The sequence below is a fragment of the Danio rerio genome, chromosome 8 (genome assembly GCF_049306965.1).
Source record: "Danio rerio strain Tuebingen ecotype United States chromosome 8, GRCz12tu, whole genome shotgun sequence".
NCBI classification, from domain to species: domain Eukaryota; kingdom Metazoa; phylum Chordata; class Actinopteri; order Cypriniformes; family Danionidae; genus Danio; species Danio rerio.
The window spans coordinates 64142915-64165356 of record NC_133183.1 but is presented as its reverse complement, the minus strand read 5'-3'; the positions used below and the strand labels follow the sequence as shown (position 1 = coordinate 64165356).

Sequence of the window (22442 nt, the reverse complement as noted above, 5' to 3'; positions counted from 1 at the left end):
ACCAATAACCGCACGCTAAGAATACCCATTCTACAATATTTGCGATTCCTCACATGAAGTACGTAGTGTTATATATTGGATTACATACAGTCATATATCTCTGTGTGGGCTTGGTTATTTTTTATGTTCATCTGTATGGTGTTACTCTGGCGAATCTGCTGACGGGGGTCACGCGGTTGCCCGCTGCGTCTCTGTTTAGTATTCATGAAGAAAAACAAACCGCGCTGTGGAGATTCTGCAGCAGAGCGGCTTTACTCAGACATCTGACACGATTATACTGAATAAAGCAGATTTACGGTGATCACTGATCAACAATGATGCGAGACTGAATCGGGTATCGGGGTGTGAGAGCGTTTTGCAGCAATGTGTGTGTGTGGCGCGAATGCAGTGGTGGACGCTGACCGGCAGAGGGCGACAACACACACACACACACACACACACACACACACACACACACACACACACACACACACACACACACACACACACACACACACACATTTAGAAGACATTTATCACAAGCAATTTTAAAATACTACACTTCTTTAGCTGAAAAAAATACATCCCGTACATAAAAATCATTAAAAAAAAGAGCTTTTGAACTATATTATAGTAAAATGCTTTAAACTATGTGGCTATTCTACAGTTGCTATGGTAACAAAACAACTATATTAATGAATCCGTTGTGGTAATTCCATAGTTGCTATGGAAACACAACAACTATAGTAATGAATCCGTTGTGGTGATTCCAGTTGATATGGTGACAACAACTACAGTAACGAATCTATTGTAGTGATTCCCCAGTTGCTATGGTAACACAACAACTATAGTAACGAATCTATTGTGGTGATTCTACAGTTGCTATGGTAACACAACAACTATGGTAACGAATCCGTTGTGGTGATTCCAGTTGCTATAGTGACACAACAACTATTGTAATGAATCTGTTGTGGGGATTTTACAGTCGCTATGGTAACACAACAACTACTAATTGATCTGTTGTAGTGATTCTACAGTGGCTATGGTAACGCAACAACTATAGTAATTGATCTGTTGTGGTGATTCTGTAGTTGCTATGGTAACACAACAACTAGTAATGTAAACAACATGTACAGTATATAAAGCAAGAATATTCAAAATAAACAATTAAATGACCAATAAGTGAACATTAATACATTACCGTATAATTCCAGGTTGACATTAATGTTTACTATCATTTAATTTTTTGTTTGTTTGTTTTTTGCAAACATGAAAAAACAAAGAACAGACAAACAAATCCTTCATTTAGCAATAATCTGTGCAAAATGTCAAATAAAGCATGAAAACATAACCAAAATAAGGGAAATGGTAACAAATATGACATAATAAGACACTGCAATAGAAATGATTTATTAATATTTACTATTATTTATTATTTTTTATAATTATTTACACTGCAAGTGTAAAATAAGTCTGCAAAAAGTCAAACAATCTTGTTTTTGCTTTGAAATAACATTACTTTTCTTATGTTAAAGAAAAACTCGCTTCATTTTGACTCATTATTTCTAAAAATACATCAGTATGTTGTGCTTGTCTAGAAAGTGCTTCATGGTTTAGACATCTTGAGATATTTGGACTAGAAACAAGACAAAAACTCAAGTAAGAACAGCATTTTCTGCAGTGTACTTTAATTATTTACTATTGAAATCAACGTATTATTCTTCAATGGCAAGACAGTGCAGTGAATAAAACATCTCAGGTTATGTCTGTACATCAACGACAAGGACACAGCAGTTATTAAGCACAAAATATTGATTTATTTTTAATTAAACTTGTACACAGTCGTTGTGTAGTGAGTGCATTATTGTCTGAGTCTGAACCGAGTAAAGCGTCAGAAGCGGTCATTCACAGAGGAAAATAATCATTAAAACTAGAGAGTCCGAAAACGCCACGTCAGATCAGTGCGTCACAAACAAAGTGCAGTCATTATTGCCAGAAACATTCAACAGGGCATCAGAAACATCCTGTACAGACACACAAACCAAACCCCATGGATGCAACAACACTCAGGAGAAGAAAAAGCATTACAATAAAGGTGAAAATAAATCATTGTTGAGCGTCTGGCAGTGGTGTGGGTTTGACAGAAGCAGCATCAGTGGGTAAACACTGACCAGCAGAAATGTAAACAGGACAATAAAAGCATCAGCACACACAAATATAACTGTACTGAGTAAACTCACATGTGGGGTCCGTCTTACACTCCATATGGAAATCTGATGCATGTCATTTGCATATATGGCATACAAGTTCATAATTGGATTTCACATGTAAAATTTAGGGCGACATGGTGGCTCAGCACTGTGGTCGCTGGTTCGAGTCTCGGCTGGGTCAGTTAGTGTTTCGGTGTGGAGTTTGCATGTTCTCCCCGTGTTGGCGTGGGTTTCCTAGGGGTGCTCCGGTTTCCCCCACAGTCCAAACACATGCACTATAGGGGAATTGATCAGCTAAATTGGTGTATGGGTGTTTCCCAGTTCTGGGTTGCAGCTGCAAGAGCATGCACTGTGTAAAACATATGCTGGAATAGTTGGCTGGAATAGTTTATACATGCAGCATGTTTCCAAATTGCAAAAATGTCTGTTTACATTATTTTCAATAATTAAAAATACAAATATTTACTTATATATGTGCAAATATATAGATATTTCTGTTCATATATGGCCATATTGGAACATATATATTAAATTGTAGCTAATATATTTGAACAAAAGGGAAAAATTACATTTACATTTATTTTTCAGTCATTGCAATGACTAATATCTACATATATGTTCAAATATATAGATATATTTGTTCATATATGGCCATATTTTAACTTATATTAAATAATAGCTTTTATATCTGAGCCAATATGTAATTATTTTTTAATTCTAAGGGTTTCATTTTAATATATACTGTAACCACCATTTGTTGCTATTTTTAAAAATATATGTTGCATGTGACATCTGTTTAATATGCGAAATCCAAATATGAACTTGTCATATATGTAATTAGCATTTATTACCATTAATCAGATTTCTGCATGAGTCAATATTAAAATGCATGATCACTTTATTTATTAAAAAAAACAACAATAAATATGAGTCACAGCTTACAATTGCACTGCCGTCCTAAAAGCTCAACAAAATCAACACTGTGCAAGAGCTCATAAACGAGCCGAGAACATGAAGGCAAAAATAAAGCACTATGCAAAGCAAATGACACCTCTGAGTAATGTAAATAAACTCATGGGTATGACTGTATCTGTGTTCTGTGTTTTCACATTGTAGCAGGGCATGATGGGAAGGTGTAGTGCATGCATCTGACCTCAAACCTTCCTAATAACCATTCAAATCAGCTGATAGTTAGTCATTCATAACTGAGTGTTTTGGTTTCTGCATGTAAACAAACCTTCCTCAGACACATCAGTGAGGGTGTGTTTCTGTAGTGCAGTATTGCTTATGAATGGAGCTCAGCCATTAAAGCACAGGAGAAGAGCCAAATCATTACAGGTGAAATGTAAATGAGCCGTGTTAAACCCAGAGCCATGCTTATTTAAAACTAGAACTGATCAAGGCACTGCATCATCCTGAATCAGCTTCATGAGTTTGATCCTGTGGATATTTCAGTAATCCGCCAGTGAAAGACACTGCAGAGCGCTGGGAATTCACTGCACTTTTATTTCATTGATGGATAAATCATAATGGATGCTGATAACTCTGAGCATTAGTATTCTTTTTAGAAACACACATGAAATGAGCTGGCTTTTTCCCATATTATTCTGCATACACTTCAGGCTATAGTGAAGTCACTCCGCAGTTGAATTCTGGGTAAAAAAAACAAATGTTATGGCAGTAGAACTGAAGGCTAGCTAAAGCATCACACCTCAATACAGAGTAGAGATTGCGGCGAAAACCTGCCCGAAACATGAAACAGAGAATTTCAAAATACATCACTGTTCTCTCTTGAATTGATTCTGGGCTTAGTTTATAACAGCAGACGACTGGCTAGTGTTTAACAGCAGATGGCGCTCTAGACTAGTGTTTAACAGCAGACGGCGCTCTAGACTAGTGTTTAACAGCAGACGGCGCTCTAGGCTAGTGTTTAACAGCAGATGGCGCTCTAGGCTGGGGTTTAACAGCAGACGGCGCTCTAGGCTAGTGTTTAACAGCAGATGGCGCTCTAGGCTGGGGTTTAACAGCAGACGGCGCTCTAGGCTGGGGTTTAACAGCAGACGGCGCTCTAGGATAGTGTTTAACTTCGAGTGCTCTAGGCTAGTTTTTTTACAGCAAATAGTGCGCTAGGCTAGTGTTTATCAACTATAAACTAGAGAGTATAAAACTAGAGCGCCGTCTGCTGTTATAAACAAGCCTAGAGCAGCGTCTGCTGGTAAACTGTAGCTTAGAGCGCCCTCTGCTGGTAAACTTTAGCCTAGAGCGGCGTCTGCTGTTAAACATTAGCCTAGAGCGGCGTCTGCTGTTAAACACTAGCCTAGAGCAGCGTCTGCTGTTAAACACTAGCTTAGAGCGCCGTCTGCTGTTATAAACTAGCCTAGAGCGCCCTCTGCTGGTAAACTTTAGCCTAGAGCGGCGTCTGCTGTTAAACATTAGCCTAGAGCGGCGTCTGCTGTTAAACACTAGCTTAGAGCGCCGTCTGCTGTTAAACACTAGCCTAGAGCATCGTCTGCTGTTATAAACTAGCCTAGAGCGCCCTCTGCTGGTAAACTGTAGCCTAGAGCGGCGTCTGCTGTTAAACATTAGCCTAGAGCGGCGTCTGCTGTTAAACACTAGCCTAGAGTGCCGTCTGCTGTTATAAACTAGCCTAGAGCGCCCTCTGCTGGTAAACTGTAGCCTAGAGCGCCGTCTGCTGTTATAAACTAGCTTAGAGCGCCGTCTGCTGGTAAACTGTAGCCTAGAGCAGCGTCTGCTGTTAAACATTAGCCTAGAGCGGCGTCTGCTGTTAAACACTAGCCTAGAGGGCCGTCTGCTGTTATAAACTAGCCTAGAGCGGCGTCTGCAGTTAAACTCTAGCCTAGAGCGCCGTTCGCTGTTATAAACTAGCCTAGAGCGCCCTCTGCTGTTAAACTTTAGGCTAGAGCACTGTCTGCTTTTAAAACTCTAGCCTAGAGCGCCGTCTGCTGCAATAAACTAGCCTAGAGCGCCCTCTGCAGTTAAACATTAGCCTAGAGCGGCGTCTGCTGTTAAACTCTAGCCTAGAGCGGCGTCTGCTGTTATAAACTAGCCTAGAGCGCCGTCTGCCGTTAAACACTAGTCTAGGGCACGATCTGCTGTTAAACACTAGTCTAGAGCGCCCTCTGCTGTTAAACTCTAGGCTAGAGCACTGTCTGCTGTTAAAACTCTAGCCTAGAGCGCCGTCTGCTGTTAAACACTAGTCTAGAGCACGATCTGCGGTTAAACTCTACACTCAGAATAGACTCAAGAGAGAATATCTAGATATTTCAGGATCAGTGTCTGGCCACAGCTCAAATAAAGAGTTAAACTTCAGGAGCTAAAACTTAAAACCGAGAAGGGGAAGGTGCAGGCAGGTCTGATCTGAGACAAACACACTCATGCTAATCAACACAAACACACACTCACACACACACCTGATATTTACAGGCTGCGCACAGAAGTGTCGATCATCATCTGCAGCTGTCAGACTGATCCAGAAACAGTTGAAACACACAGGTGGTCCGCTGGTGTGTGTAATGTGCTGTAACTGTGATTCTCCGTCTGATTAGCGTACGCAGTGAGTTAGCTCATGCAGTCCTGCTTTTGCTGGCCGCGTCTGGACTCTTGAGCACCATCGGGAAGGTCTGGATGGCTGGGTTGGCTATGGTGGGATACGGGACGATTCCAAACATGCCCACAGCACTGGGAAGAGTGGGCCACGGGTGCGGGAACACAGGCGCGGACACCATCCCAGCGAAGGGCGCGGTGGGCATCAGGAAGCCGCTGTGCTGGAGAACGGGTGACGGGTTATGAGGCATGATGGGACCCAGAGCTGCGGTCAGCGGACAGGACAGAGGCAGACCAAACTGAGGGGCAGAGCCTCGCATCTACAACAACAACATCAGATCGAGTAATCATTTTGGTATGCATTAATGAGCACCTATTATGCAAAACTTACATTTATAAGTGTGTGTGTGTGTGTGTGTGTGTGTGTATCTCCAGCAGCCTGTAATGCTCAGCAGTACTGAACTGTGTTTGTTCTAATCAGACTTGATGCAGACACACTGTGATTGACATTCTCCCTGTGTATGTGTCATCAGAGGGGGAAAGCCCCGCCCACTAGTGTCCATCTCTCCATCTCATTAGCATTATTACCTGATTAATAAAGGGACTAAGCCAATAAGAACATGAATGATTGAATGAATAACTAAAAAGTGGCCATGAACAAATATGTTCTGAATTCATATGAGTAGCGGCTTGGACCCGGAGACAGCGATCCATCCATCACAACAGTCCATACGGGCAGTACCTGACTGTGAGTGTGGCCGGTCTGGAAGCCGTGATGAGATCTAGATGGTCTGATCTGACACACAGGGGGGCGGGGCTGAGGGGCGGAGCCAAGCGTCTCTTTCGCCCAATCATCCACCAGCTTGTGCAGATCATCAGTGAAGGTGCCGGTTTTGTTGTTGCTGTTGTTGGCCTGAGCCTGTACGAGTGCTGTGATAGGCCGAGCCGAAGAGGCAGGAACAGCTGAGGATGATGATGATGAAGCTGCAGCAGTACTGTGAGACCCTGAGAAACACAGAAGAAGAGCTGAAACTACAACTCTGAGACAGACAGCTCTGTGACCCGTCCGCTGCTCAACTACAGCCGATTCACCATGTTCAAGTTATGGGTTCGATGACACAACAATGAAGATTCTGTCAGTAATTCCCCTCCATCGTGATCGTTTCAATCCTCTGAGCGCTTCGTTCATCTTTAGAAAACAAATTAACATTTTTTAGATGAAATCCTGGAGCTCTCCTGTCCAGTATTTATGCAATTTAACTTAATTAGTGTACTTGAAGGGGAAGTTCACCCAAAAATGAAAATTTACTTATTATTTATTCTTCCACAAGTGGGTTCAAACCTTTATGAGTTTCTTCCGCAGTATTATTTTTCCCACTATGTTAGTCAATGGTTACCGGTTTTCAACATTCTTCAACATTTTTTTGACAGAAGAAAGAAACTAATGAAGGTTTGAAACAAGTAAATGATGACAGAACTTTTTTTAATACTTGAGTAAATATAAAAGTGAATGTTTTTACTAAATTGTATTTTTTAAAGAGAGAAAAAGGACTTGTTACTCCTTACAATTTTATTTAGTCAATAATGCACAAGTTTTTGGATTTTGTTTTCATTCAATTTTTCTTACAATTTTACTAACAAACAAGTGAACCTTTACTTGAAAGAAACTGTCCAAAACTAAAATGCAGATTAAAATAAAAAATAAAAAAAATACACCAATTACAATAATAAATAAATAAAATAAAATAATTAAAATAAAATAAAGAAATTAAATTAAAATAAAATAAATTAAATGAATGAAAATAAACTATAAATAACAAAAAAATTATTAAAAATTTAATAATTTAAAATAAATTGAAAAAAATTACAATTAAATATAAATAAATACAATTAATACAAATTTAATAAGTAAAATTTTATTAATAATTTTAATTACATAAAAATAAATTAGATGAAATAATGAATAAATAAATTGCAGAAAAAAAATCTAATTAAATAAATAAAAATAAATTATAATTTAAAAATAAATTATTTTTATATTTATAAATATATAAATTATTAAATAAATTAAAAATAAAAATAACGAAATTAAATAAAGATTTTAAATTAAATAAACGTTAATTGAATAAATGATAAAAATTATAAATAAATTAAATAAAAATGTAAAATTAAATTAAATGAAAAATAAAACGAAGTAAAAACAATTTAAATAAATGAAAATAAATTATAAATAAATAAATAAAAACTAAAATTATTAAAATGAAAAAAAAACAAATTAAATAAATGAAAATAAATTTTAAATAGATAAAATCAATTAAAATTAAAATGATTAAAATTAAATTAAAAATTAAATTAATTAAAATTAAATTAAAAATTAAATAAAAAAAATAAATTAAAGTAATAAAAACTAAAGTAATTAAAAATAAATTAAAAAATTTTAATTAAATAAAAATTTATTAAATAAATGAAAAGAAGTTATAAATAAATAAATAAAATAAAAATACAAATAATTAAAATTAAATAATTTTTTAATTAAATAAAGATAAATTAAATAAATGAAAATAAGTTATAAATAAATAAATAAATAAAAATAGAAAATTCATTTAAATTATATTCAGAGGCTGCATTCCATGTCAGGAAGGCACATCAGCATCCAAATTCAGCTATTTCCACTTCTGATGTTATTACTAGCAAGAAGTTATCATCACTAAAGTGCTCGACATCTCAGTAGATAAAGCGCTGAAGACTTTTCTGGAGGTCCACCATCTCCACTGCTGTCCATGAAAGATGAGAGAGCTCCAGGATTTCATCTAAAATATCTTCATCTATGATTTGAAGACGAACAACGCTCTCAGTGAAAGATGAAGCTTAATTAATAACAGAATTTACATTACAGAGTACACAAACCCTTTAATTACTACTCATTTACAAATATTTCCTTTGATAATCGCTCAATTATATTTACATTATTCATCTAAAATTGAGTTTCGTTCAATTTCTTGATTGATTACTGACCTCTATACACACATTTATGAAGATAGGGAATGTGTTCATATATAAAAGTGGTGTAACTCTTGAGCTGTGCCACATTATAATGCAATAACAAACAGCTATGATGCACAGTTTAATCCTGTGTTTGATCACTTGATTATAGTTTGTAATCAAGCAGCTGGATGATTACAGAACCAAACAACCAACACATCCATACACACACAATACACACTTAAATGAGTGGAAGGAACTCATTAGATTAAAACAAAGGCTTGACCGCACGGCACAGACATATCAGCATGCACTAAAACAAAAGTAAAATAATCAAACAATAATTCACAATCTGCTGATGCAAGCACTTCTCACACAGGTGACCGCACGCTCATGCCAAGACAATAAATAAATAAATGAACACCGGAAGGAGGGAGGGAAGGAAAAAGAAGAAAGTGGGATAGTTACTACTGCTGCGCTCTTTCCCTAGACATAGTCGTTTCAGAGTGGACCCTACAAGACCAAACAGCACAGACACACAGACGTTAGGGGCGGGGACAAGCACACGGCTCAGCCCATTGGACAAGCTGCTGCACAAGAAAGCACAGCGACCAATCAGAGAACAGATCAGCTTCCTCTGTGAGCTCATGAGGGTGACGGGTGTGGATGGACAAACACAGACTCTTGATACAGATTAATGCAATGTGAATCTAATCAGTATGAATGATCATCTAAATATTCTTCTGCTCTAAAGACCCCATGAAATGGTTTGGATGCAGTGCTGGTAAACATTGGGAAAGTCACTTTAAGTTTCAGTCAAAAGTAATTATGCTTCATTGCATTGCATTCCTTAGATGGATTGACCCCTCTGAATGTATTTTCACTTGTGTTAGTACGATGTAATGTCTTATTTATGTTATTATTATTAATATTTTGTTTATTATATACTGCTTTTATACACTGTTACATTCACACTCACTGGCCACTTTATTAGGTACACCTTTCTATTATCGGGCTGGACCGGGCTATTTAAATTAAGCTATGGTCACACTGCACTTTTCTCCTCATAGACTTCCATTCATATGCACGTGAATGCGTCAGACCAGAAACGCAAGCTCATGCGACAAGTTTCGCAGGTTGCTGCAGTGCAAAGTTCAAGTTTAGTGAACTGTTCACCTGTGAAATCACATCACCTGACTGCATGAGACCAATTGAGGATCAAAACATGACCTCTCTGAACAGAACTTTTAGATACAGACCAATCACTCGCTTTTTAAAATGTCTAGTCATCTAGTTTAATCCCGCCCCTATTGCACAGCGCACACAGCTGGAACCAGTCTGGCCATTCTCCTCTGACCTCAACAAGGCATTTGCGCCCACAGAACTGCCGCTCACTGGATATTTCCTCTTTGTCGGAGCATTCTCTGTAAAGCCTAGAGATGGTTGTGCGTGAAAATCCCAGTAGATCAGCAGTTTCTGAAATACGCGTCTTCATATCCTCATCTTTTTTCAAAGTGTGCAAAGATGTGTGGATTCACAGGATTACATTACAACATGTAAAATAGTCAAATGTGACCCTTCTAAGACAAAATTTTAATTTGTAGGTGAACAAACCCTTTAAAAAGCACATTTAGGGTTAAGAATAAGCAAATAAATCTCATAGGAGTAAATATATATCACTTTAATTTATTAAATTATAAATAGATTAAATAAATGAAAATTATAATGATTAAAATTAAATAGAAAATTAACTAAAATCAAAAAATATTAAATAAACTCAATAAACGAAAATAAATTATAAATAGATAAAATAAAAATTTAATAATAAAACTAAATAGAGATTTTAAATTAAAGAAAATTCAATTGTATAAGTGAAAATAAATTATAAATAAATGAAATAAATATCATAGGAGTAAACTTTTATCACTTTAAATTGTTACATTTTAAATAAATTAAATAAATTAAATATTCACTAAACTAAATTAATGAAAATAAATTATAACTAGATAAATTAAAAATTAAAAAATTAAAATTTAATTATAAATAATTTAAAGAATATATATTATAGGAGTAAATATATCACTTTAAATGAGGTGTTAATGCATTTGTGCATCATATTTAAATTTTTATCAAATTTCTAGCTTTATTTAGTGTTCAGGTAGTATTTATAATTAAGAGCAAACTGAGAATCCAATGCAAACTTTATTATCTAATAAAGGCATATAGGACTGAATTAATTAAAGCACAGCTATTATGCATAGATGACTTTTATTCTGGGTTTAACCCCAGTAGTGTGTCTGTGTTGTGTGTGTGTGTGTGTGTGTCTGTGTTGTGTGTGTGTGTGTGTGTGTGTATCTCCAGCAGCCTGTAACGGTCAACAGTACTGAACTGTGTTTGTTCTAATCAGACTTGATGCAGAAACACTTTAATTGGCATTCTCCCTGTGTGCGTGTCATCAGAGGGGGAAATATCCTCACTGATATTTAATGCATGAATCTGCATATATCTTTTGGTTCATTTAGTGTACAGCATTTGTGTTTGTCTATCGGAGTACCCGACATTGATGTTGTTTTTAATATGTGTTCATGCTTGTGAAGTTGAGTTGCATGTAGGAAAGTGCTATAGACCATTTTGAGGGATGTAAACAAAAACAACGGTTGATGGGGGTGCTCCGGTTTCCCCCACAGGACAAACACATGCGCTATAGGGGAACTGATCAGCTACACTGGCCGTAGTGTATGAGTGTGAAACATATGCTGGAATAGTTAGCAGTTCATTCCGCTGTGGCGACCCCTGATAAAATAAAAAGACTAAGCTGAAGTAAAATGAATGAAGTACACTTTGATTTCATGGGGTCTTTAACTTTTTTTGTCATCATATATTGTGTATTACGTGTGTAAATATTGCATGAGAATATCCTGACCTTCCTAAATCTTCACTTATAAAAACACAATTTATAACCAAACAACAAACATCAGGATGTATAAAAAACAAATAAAAAAATGCATCTCAGAAAGCACGACGTTAGTCTCTGAATATTTCAATTACACTTAAAAAAAAGAAGGATAATAACATTTAAACAGAAGAATAAATCAGCATTTATACACGTCTGCTAAAGCCCTGCATGCTGACATTTAACCTTCATCAACATTACAGAAGATAAAATAAGTGTTCAACACAACAAAGATCAGAATCAGGCTATAGAAGGAAAAAGAAACCAGATCTAATATAAAATAATACTGCAAATCTGTCCTAAACAAACCCTGCCCTTAAAGAACAAAACACTACGAGCCGAACAGAACAGAAACACAAGGTTATAAATGTAATGCGCTGCGGGGAGAGCGCTATGTCAGACGCATGCAGGTGACCAGAACAGAGAACAGAAGTGAGGTAAAAGATTGAGATACAGCCCTGATGGTGTCCGGCCGGTCCTGCGCCTCCACTCATCGCCTCAGTGGGGTTTAGGTGGGAAAAATGCACAGAAATAAACAGAGACGAAACAGAAGCTTTGATCCGAACAGACTCTCTCTGCTGTCAGGGGATGGTTATGAATGTACAGATGGCCAGACCAGTGGACGTACGGCTCTTTCCACAAACACAGACCGCAAATTTAACATCTAATTAGGATCGATGGTTTGTTTACACTGAATTATACAGTTTAGTACAGTGTGCTATGCAGATATTTCCATTTACACGTACACACCAACACACACACATGTCGATTTTAGAAAGTATTTCTGCAATTCAGTCCTGTCAGATATTCACATTGAGATGAACGACAGCATAAAGCACTGTGACGAAGATCTGTACAGCTGGCGCATTGGTATTACATTCCAGATACTTGTATTGCTATCAGATATTTCAGCAATGCAACATATTTACATTCAGATGAACAGCGGCATAAACGGCTATGACAAAGATCACCTCAGGTACTGATTATGTGCGTCATCCAGCGTTAAATACTGCCAATGTGAGTTCCATACTGAAAGCAGCAGCAGATAGTCCACCTCAGATCTTGAAAGATAAATAACCAGCAAACAGCTCTAAACTGAAAGACGGAACTGCACACCAACAACCTCAGTCACTCGGCCTGCGCACTTTACATCACGTTAAATAACATAGACTGACCATGTTCCATACGCAAGGATGAAACGTGACCCCGTGTTCGTGGAAAGTGCCGTCTGAAGGTGAGGATGGAAATGCGATGAGTGCATGAACATGAGAGAAACGCAGGACAAGAAAGACCACAGCCAATCACGAGAGAAGAGCAGAAAGAAACGGGAAGGGAGTTATGGCTATTAGAAGAAAAGTAGAACAAATACAAACAGATGGACACAGACACGGGTCCACTGAGGAATCTAGTGCGTGGTTTGCTACTAGATTTATAGGTGATTCGCTCAGATGTTTGGTGGTAAACGGTCCAGCCTGTGGAGAAATGAATATAAGAGGGAGAGAGAGAGAGAGAGAGAGAGAGAGAGAGAGAGAGAGACAGGTGTAACAGCCAACACAGGCAGCGGTCAGATCAGATCCCCATCAACAAGCATTAAATCAGCAACAGCACGACACAGGTTAAGCGTCTCAGATAAGAGCAGGTAATGCGGATGTGTACATGTGTCTGTGTGCTTCTAACAATGGCAATGCTGCTCAGATCAATCTTACATCAATTGAACACTCGTCTGTATGTGTCATTGTACACTTTCACACATGGAACCCGGTTCTTTAGGCAAGTTAGTACACCTCTATAGATTTACTTGCCCTTGCATAAGTGTTGGGGAAAGTTACAATACTAGAGGGCGGAGCTAGACCCACTGCTGATTGCTGATTGGTTACATAGCCTGTCACTCTTCTTCAAGACAGTGTGTCAGACTCTGTGCATGCTCAGCATGTCAGCACACATTTTCCTTTTTACACAGATTCACTTGACCTTGCATAAATGTTACCTTTAGAACTGTTAGTGCACTGTATATTACAATCTTGCATTGCTTTTTCAAAAGTAACTAAATATGCCATCTTTTTAATGAAGTGCATTTAATTTGCATTATTTTATTTAATTGAGTAACAGATATTTTTGTGCAAATTAAAAAGTAGCAATAGTTACTTTAAAATAAGAAATCAGATTACAGTACCTTTAACTTGCATTACTTGTAGTCAGGGATGCACCGAAATGAGAGTTTTGGGCTGATTCAATTCTCTTTTCGTCCTAAACATGTGCAGTGGCTATGCAGATAGTTTCTATTTTAATGACGCCACAACAGCATAAACTACAGCATATGAGCATGATCTCCTCACAGCTGCTGACTGTGAGGTTTAATCAGTGCCACCAGTGTGAGTTTGACCTCAGTTTATTATTGTTTATTTATATTCATTTATTTTATGGCCATACTGAAGCAGCAGAGAGTTCGCCTCAGTCCTTTAAGATAAACTAAACACTAGCGAACACAGTTTAAACATGGACGCTAGAACTACGACTCACATCAGTCCCTGAGCATGTGCGTCTAATAATGTTGACGAGGTTTGCAATTAATTAGATTATAAACCTGTCGGCAGGTGTTTTTTTACTAGTTTTAGCCTTGCACACATTGTTTAAATAGTACATGCATTTGCGCCCATTTTTTGCACCCGTAGGTGTGCTGTTCTGAAAAACACATGTGTGAAGGTGTGTGTAGATATTTTGAGTTACTGCAATAGGCCACTGACCAACTATAATCTGCTCTAAAGTCAATGGTGCAAGTTTTTGTCTGTTTTTTAAAGAGCAAATTAGTGATAAACAGGTCCAAAACGGTCATACATGTTGCTTATTACACATGCAGGGATGCACAGCAGCATATACTGGTCAAAAGTGTGGGGTCAGTGGGATTTGTAAATGTTCTCCTGCTCAGCAAGGCTGCATTTATTTAATCAGTAATACAGTACACATTGTAAAATAGTGACATGTTATTGCACTGAAAATAGCTGTTCAAAAGTAGTTAATAAATTAATTTAATCATTTATTACAGTGATTTTAATGCAGAATATTCAGCTTCAATACTCCAGTCTTCAGAGCCACATGATCCTTCAGAAATCACTCTAATATTCATTATTATAGTTATTAATACTTTAATTATTATTAATTTTTATAGTAATAAAAGCAATAATGACTAGAGTAATATTTTAATTTGAAACTACATACAATAAGAAAGCAGTTATTTACAATTTGAATAAATATTTAATAATTTATTTTTTTTTTACATTTAATAAATGCTGTCTTTATAAACAGAATAAAAAAACCTGAAAATAATAATAAAACTGACCCCAGACAGTGGTGTAAATACATTTAAATATGAAAAATATAAGTCTTAAAATGTAAAGGGTTATTATTGTCTGTGTAAAAAAGAAACTGGTTGGTCTGCAGGCGTTAACCTGGTATTTGTTATCCTTGCTAGTGAAGCGTTGAGTTTTTCCGATTACAAAGTCTGCTATGTAAATCTGCCATGACGCGAGGACAACTCGCTTTTAAAGGTATATGAGATTTTGATTGTTTTAATGAAGAGTATGCCCAAAACACACCCATAATTGATTAGGAAAATGAGAACCATCTTAGATCATGCGCCTGGTGCACTGACTATTTTTCCCATCCTTAAAATAACACAAGTGTATTATCCGGACCATCCGCTTCAGACCATATATCACTAAAACAGAGCCAATCATGTGTGAAAGTGTGTGCTGACCCATAGGAATGATGTTTCCGACACTGTATGAGCCTCATGCAATCCTTCATTTGCTGTTCATGAAATAATGTCGCGTGACCAAACAGTTAAGCAGCCGTTTAAATGCCACATTCTGTCCGACTCCATTTAAACGCAGTTAATGAGTGAGCGCACATGAGACTGAGAATAGCCCCATGCGTGTGAGTGACTGAGTGAGTGATATAACGTGTGACAAACACAGAGAGATGTGATAGTCTAGAATATAACACACAGCGCAGAGAGTCTTCTGAAAATATACATTATTAATGACTGTCCTGCTGCGGCCTATTGGTGAGCAATAAATCAGTGTTGCATTCTGTTTGTGTTGATCAGAGTTGTAAAATAACTAGATTACTGCAGTTATTTAATTAATAAAACCCCGATTGGTTGTTTTCAGAGAGCCGTGATTGTTGCAGTTCCTTAAACAGCCACAGGGGGAGACTAAATTAAACAACACACGCATTACTGTACTCTAGAGCTGCACGGTATTGCAAAAATCTGCCATTGCTATATTTTATTTTGCTGCACTGCATATTGCAATATGAATGTAGTTTGACCAGATAATTTAAACAGCTCTGTTTGGAAAGATTGCATTCATTTAGATCAACTTAGTATTTTTCTAATCTGTGCATTTGCATAATATCTAATAAATTACAAGCATATACTCACTGGCCACTTTATTAGGTACACCTGTCTAACTGTTTGTTAACACAAGCACCAGACTGGTTCCAGCTGATAGAAAGACAACAGTAACTCAAATAAGCACTCGCTACAACCGAGCTCTGCAGAAGAGCATCTCTGAACACACAACACGGCCAACCTTGAGGCGGATGGGCTACAGCAGCAGAAGAGCACACCGGGTGCCGCTCCTGTCAGCTAAGAACAGGAAACTGAGGCTACAATTCACACAGACTCACCAAAACTGGACAATAGAAGATTGGAGAAACGTTGCTGCTCTGATGAGTCTCCATTTCTGCTGACACATTCGGATGCTCGGCTCACAATCTGCCCTCAACAACATGAAAGCATGGATCATCCTGCCTTGTATCAGCGGTTCAGGCTGGTGGTGGTGGTGTAATGGTGTGGGGGAGATTTTCTTTGGGTCCATTAGTACCAATTGAGCATCAACGCCACAGCCTACCTGAGTATTGCTGCTGACCATGTCCATCCCTTTATGAGCACAGTGTCTCCATCTTCTGATGGCTACTTCCAGCAGGATAACGCAGCATGTCATCAAGCTCAATCATCTCAGACTGGTTTCTTGAACATGACGATGAGTTCACTGTACTCAAATGGCCTCCACAGTCACCAGAGCTCAATCCAATAGAGCAGCTTTGGGATGTGGTGGAACGGGAGATTGGCATCATGGATGTGCAGCCGACAAATCTGCAGCAACTGTGTGATGCTATCATGACAATATGGAGCAAAATCTCTGAGGAATATTTCCAGTAGCTTGCTGAATCTACGCCATGAAGGATTAAGGCAGATCTGAAGGCAAAAGGGGCTAACCTGGTACAAGTGAGGTGTACCTAATAAAGTGGCCGGTCAGTGTATATAAACAGTGCTTTCTAACAGGGGAGTCTAACAAACATTGAACACACAAATGTACAATAACATGGTCATCATTAAATAAATATGTTTAAAAATAATATTTAATAATATCTTTATCTTTTAATCTTTGATAAATAATCGAATCCTGCGATGTGACTATTGTGTACACACACATTGCAGTATTGATGCTCATACTATATATTGCTCAGCCCTGCGTTACTCACCCCATTGGCAGATTATTTAGCTTATTTTAAGGAGCAACTCTCTTAATTTTGACTCATTATTTCTGAAATCAACACAATATTTAGTGCTTGTCTAGAAAAAGCTTCTTGATTTAAGAGTTTTGAAACATTTGGACTAGAAACTAGACAAAAACCCTGGGTAAGAAAGGCCTTATTGCAGTGTGTGGTTTGCTAGTGATTGTCTGCGAGTGTGTTTCTGCAGGCTGCATACAGTGAGGACGGTTTACAGCCAGCAGTGTGAGCTCAGTGTGTGTGTGTGTTCACCTTGTGTCTGCGGTGTGTGTGTGGCGGGGCTGTAGATGTTGTCGGAGGACAGGGAGCCCTTGAGCGAGCAGGGCTGCTGGGTCTGCACCGGCTGCAGCGGCTCCGACACGGGGCTCAGAGTAACAGTGCTGCTGGAGCCCATAGAGCTGCTGCTGACCACAGAACTCTTCAGAGGAGACCCCGACACACTGGAGCACGTCTCTGCTGCAGGACGACACACACATGCATGCACAGTTAATGATGTGATAGGGAATAGTCAACTCTAATGCATGTTTTGCTTAAGTTTTAGTTGTAATTACAAGTTTTGACCAGCAGGTGTTGCTAACACAAACGCTTGAAGCTTTGAATAGTATCTGGATGCAGCCTTTATGATGCAAGCTGAGATTGCATCACTCAGCGATGCAATGTCAGACACAATGCACTCAATATAGTGAGTGACATCACTGTGAGGGGTGGGGTTAGGGGTGGGGTTAGGTGAGCCCATTAAAAAGCATTAGCTGCAGCCCAGATTGCACTGCACCAGGTCTGCAGCCAGACCCCTCTCACTGGTCAGCATACATACTGGAGCTGGTGCTGCGGTTGGTCCTCAGCTGTTGCACCATGGGATTAAGCAGCCGGCTTCCCTTTAGCTTGTGTTTGGAGGTTCTGCGGCGTCGGCCTGTAGGTGGCGCTGCATGCAGGAAACCCACGCTGGCCGGAACAGGCCGACCCAAGCGGGAATACAGCTGCTCGATCTCTCCTCGGTGATGGGCCTGGAGCTCTGAGATCTCCTTCATGTGTCTGCGCGCACACACACACACAAACACACACACACACATGCTTCAATCGCAACATAACACGTGTCTAAAAATGTTATGTAACGAGATCAAATGTAAAGTATTTTTATTTCAGTATATTGATGTACAGTGCTTCCAACTGGAACTGAATATTGAGTAGGGGGCGGGGCTTTCTACTGCACAACATTCCCATAAAAGAGGTGTGGTTAAGAATAAGTAGGACATGGCTAAAAATAACTTAGCTGAAGCATCAAACTTAGATCTACATTCATATTTATATTCTAGTCAGCTGTTTTCGACTGTTTGGCGCCATCTAGTGTCTGAATAATGTGCAGGTTAGTGTATACTCCATCAGCTGTTTCTGACTGTCTCCATCTAGCTTCACATCGGGCTGCTGTCAGGCTTTATTCTGCGATAACAACCTCCTGGATCTGCTCCATCCCTCATAAATGATTGTGTCAGTAACTCACTTCTCTCTCAGCTTCTGCAGCTCTCTCTTCATATCCGCATCCTCAAACTCTGAGTCATTATCGCTGCTGATGTAGGCAGAGGGGGTGTGGCTAGTGGCGGCATGGGCGTGGCTGGTGGAAGAGGGGGCGTGTCCGTTGGCCACAGGTCCGGAGGGGGAATCGGAGCTCTGTACACTGCTGCTGTGAGTGGATCTGCGCAGGAACGCTACAGCGCGCTTCATCAGGTCAGACGCAGGACCGGTCACTGATGCAGGATCCTGCTGCGGTCGCTCCTCACCGCTGTCTGACGACACACACCTCCCCGTCCCATCTGCCGACAGAGAGCTTGTGGCGCATGGCATTGTGGGTCTGGCCTCTGGAAATGATGTGCATGCATCCTGAAAAATAAAGACTAATTAAGAAACATTCTATTTCTCTGTAGATGTAGTTGAAGTCAGAATTATCAGCCCTCATGCATACTTTGATCCACAATTTCTGTTTAATGGAGAGAAGACTTGTTTCTGCGCATTTTTAAACAGAACAGTTTTAATAACTGATTAAATAATACTGTGTACTAATAATACACTAGTGTGTGTCTCCAGCATGTAAAGGCATGCTCCAGTCAGACCTGGTAGAGCTCAGCCGGAGCGGAGTATCTGTGGCTCAGAGGTCTGCTGGATGTGGATCTGTGTGTGTTTTCAGCTGCAGATTCAGGAGCCGCCTCCGCTGCTGGATCTCCACCATCATGAGAAGACACGTCTGAATCTGTGAGGATCTGCAACACACACACACGCGCGCACACACACGCACACTGAGCAGATCCAGCAGATTATATGTGTGATCTATATTTGTATGATCCGACAGAAGCAGATGAGCACCTGGAAGTGGCTTCTGGAGGTGTGTGTGCCGGAGGACTCCTTCCTGCTCAGCAGCCTCTTATAGGCTGAGTGGAGGAGGAGGAAGAGGAGGAGGAGGAAGAAGAGGAGAAGGAGAAAAGAGGAGTAAGAAAGAAGGAAAGGAGGAAGAGAACAGGTGAAAAAAGGAGGAAAGAAGGAGAGGACAGGTAAAAAAGAGGTAAAAAGAAGAAAGAAAGAAAAAAGGAGGAGAAAGGAAGGCAGCAATGAAGGCAAGAAAGGAAGGAAACACGAAACAAAGGAAGGAAGGAAGTAAGGAAGGAAGGAAGGAAAAGAAGGAAGGAAGGAAGGAAGGAAGGAAGGAAGGACGGAAGGAAGGAAGGAAGGAAAAGAAGGAAAGAATAAAAAAATGAGGAACAGAAAGAAAGAAGAAAAAAGAAAAGAAAATAAAAGAAGGAAGAAAGAAAGAAAGAATGAAGGAAGGAAGGAAGGAAGGAAGGAAAGAAGGAAAAGAAGGAAAAGAAGGAAAGAATGAAGGAAAAGAAGAAAATAATGAAGGAAGGAAGGAAAAGAAGGAAGTAAAAGAAGGAAGGAAGGGGAAGAAGGAAAGAATGAAAAAAGAAAAGAAAAGAAGGAAGGAAGGAAGGAAGGAAGGGAGGAAGGAAGGAAAAGAAGGAAGTAAAAGAAGGGAGGAAGGAAGGAAAAGAAAGAAGGAAGGAAAAGAAGGAAAGAATGAAAAAAGAAAAGAAAAGAAAAGAAAGAAGGAAGGAAAAGAAGGAAGTAAAAGAAGGAAGGAAGGAAGGAAGGAAGGAAGGAAGGAAGGAAGGAAGGAAGGAAGGAAGGAAGGAAGGAAGGAAGGAAAAGAATGAAGGAAGGAAAAGAAGGAATGAATGAAAAAAGAAAAGAAAAGAAAAGAAAGAAGGAAGGAAGGAAAAGAAGGAAGGATGGAAGGAAGGAAGGAAGGAAGGAAGGAAGAAAAAGAAGGAAAGAAAGAAAGACAACAAAAGGTTATTTTTGCATGAAACCCAGAATGTGTAATATGATCTCCTAAACAGAAATAAGTCCAATCCTAAATAAATAAGTCCATCATCAAATGACACATTACATCCTGATTAACTGAATACCCCAAACCCCTGAGAAAAGTTCAACATTATTAACTAAATTATGATATAAACATTCATTTATCTTTCCTTTAACAAAACACGTCAACATCACTTCTGCATCAGAGAGAGAGAGAGAGAGAGAGAAAACACACACACACACACACACACACACACACACACACTCTCTCTTACGTGCGACAGCAGAGTCGCTCAGGGTGCCGAGACTGTCTGATCGCTCTGGAATCTGAGGCTACAAGAGACCCAAAACAACAGCAGATTAGAGGAACACTGAATTATGAAAAACAACAAACAGAAGAAAATGATAAATGCCTCAAAGAGGAGACGCTCACTGCTCTGACATCAGAATAAAACTAATCATGCCATGTACCTACAAATCATATATCACAGACTCATCCCAAAACTGTGCACATTCCAGACATTTTCCATTCATCTTCCTTAAACTAGAACGATGTACAGCACGTATAATTTAATAGTGACAGTGAAGTCTTTGAGTTCATATTAACAACACATAAAGTCCCTAAATACACACACACAAACTTTATATGAGCGTGTGTGTGTGAATGAGTGTGTATGGGTGTTTCCCAGTATTGGGTTGCAGCTGGAAGGGCATCCGCTGTGTAAAACATATGCTGGAATAGTTGGCGGTTCATTCCGCTGTGGCCACCCCTGATAAATAAAGGAACTAAGCCGAAGGAAGATGAATGAATGAATGAATGAAATCACACACACACACACACACACACACACACACACACACACACACACACACACACACACACACACACACACACACACACACACACACACACACAGCAGTATCAGTGAGTGAGTGTGTTGTGTATGTACCAGTGGTTCTGCTCTCCTGGTGGCTCCATCACTGCCCTGGCTGTCAGAAAGGGGCGGAGACCCAGGTGGCTCAGAGGCGGAGCTTGTGTTCTGTGAGGGGTGGTGCTCCTGGTATAAAAGGTTCCGCAGTTTCTCATCCAGAGTCTTGATGGTGCGGTCGGCGAACTCCAGTCTGGGCGGCCCCTCACTGTCCGACTCCACCGGCTGTGTCTGCTGGGCCTGATGGGTGGGGCTCTGCGGCTGTGATTGGCTGCTGCCGACAGGAGTGGGTGTGGCGAAGGGCTGCTGCAGCACCACAGGCTGAGTTTGATTGACAGCTGGTTCTGTGCTGGGAGATACGGGCTGCTGGAGGCTCTCGTCTGCCTTTTGATTGTTTAAAGACGCAGGAGGAGCGATCGGGCAGCAGGGGATGTCTGTAACCATGGAGACGCCGATCTCCGTAACCATGGAGACGCCGGTCGGACAGGCTGTCTGAGAGCCGTCTGCTGCCTGGTCACATGACTGATGCAGCACTGATGGAGGATCAACACTGATGATGGAGGAGCTGTCTGTGTCTGAGGGAGAGACGGGAGGATGATCAGTGCTGTATACACACACACACACACACACACAAACTAACACAACCAGACACACAATTGACACACAGACACACTCATAGATAACCCTAACACAAGCTTCAAAATGTAATCTAAATGTAATTTGAGAAGTCAGATTGCGATAACATAAAAGTAATCTAAACGTTATCGCAAAAGTGATCAAAATGCAATCAAAAGTAGTCATTTTATTTTAAAAGTAATCTAAATGTTATCATAAATGTAATCTAAATGTAATTTATGTAGTCAGATTACATTTTGTTAAAAGTAATCTAAATGTAAT

At 39.4% G+C, this 22442-nt stretch overlaps 1 protein-coding gene across 7 annotated transcripts in view; it reads right to left on the bottom strand.

Annotated features, from left to right (window-relative positions):
* Window positions 1-1773: 1773 nt before the first annotated feature.
* The window catches only part of LOC101883538 (serine/threonine-protein kinase WNK2), a 50850-nt gene continuing 30181 nt past the window's right edge, over window positions 1774-22442 (bottom strand). For 3 of the 7 annotated variants that reach the window (XM_073911331.1, XM_073911333.1, XM_073911334.1), the window contains 10 exons: window positions 21567-22120; window positions 20892-20949; window positions 19621-19685; window positions 19371-19517; window positions 18764-19140; window positions 18080-18297; window positions 17518-17721; window positions 6496-6758; window positions 5621-6073; window positions 1774-3841 (listed from right to left, as the gene is read on the bottom strand). In XM_073911331.1, coding sequence (XP_073767432.1) covers window positions 5774-6073; window positions 6496-6758; window positions 17518-17721; window positions 18080-18297; window positions 18764-19140; window positions 19371-19517; window positions 19621-19685; window positions 20892-20949; window positions 21567-22120 — 2186 coding nt within the window. In that variant the 3' untranslated portion in view covers window positions 1774-3841; window positions 5621-5773. Of the gene's footprint in view, window positions 4078-4224; window positions 4410-4470; window positions 6074-6495; window positions 6759-9203; window positions 9249-13061; window positions 13161-17517; window positions 17722-18079; window positions 18298-18763; window positions 19141-19370; window positions 19518-19620; window positions 19686-20891; window positions 20950-21566; window positions 22121-22442 lie in introns of all 7 variants that reach the window. The other 4 variants (XM_073911328.1, XM_073911329.1, XM_073911330.1 and 1 more) reach the window with 4 other exon arrangements.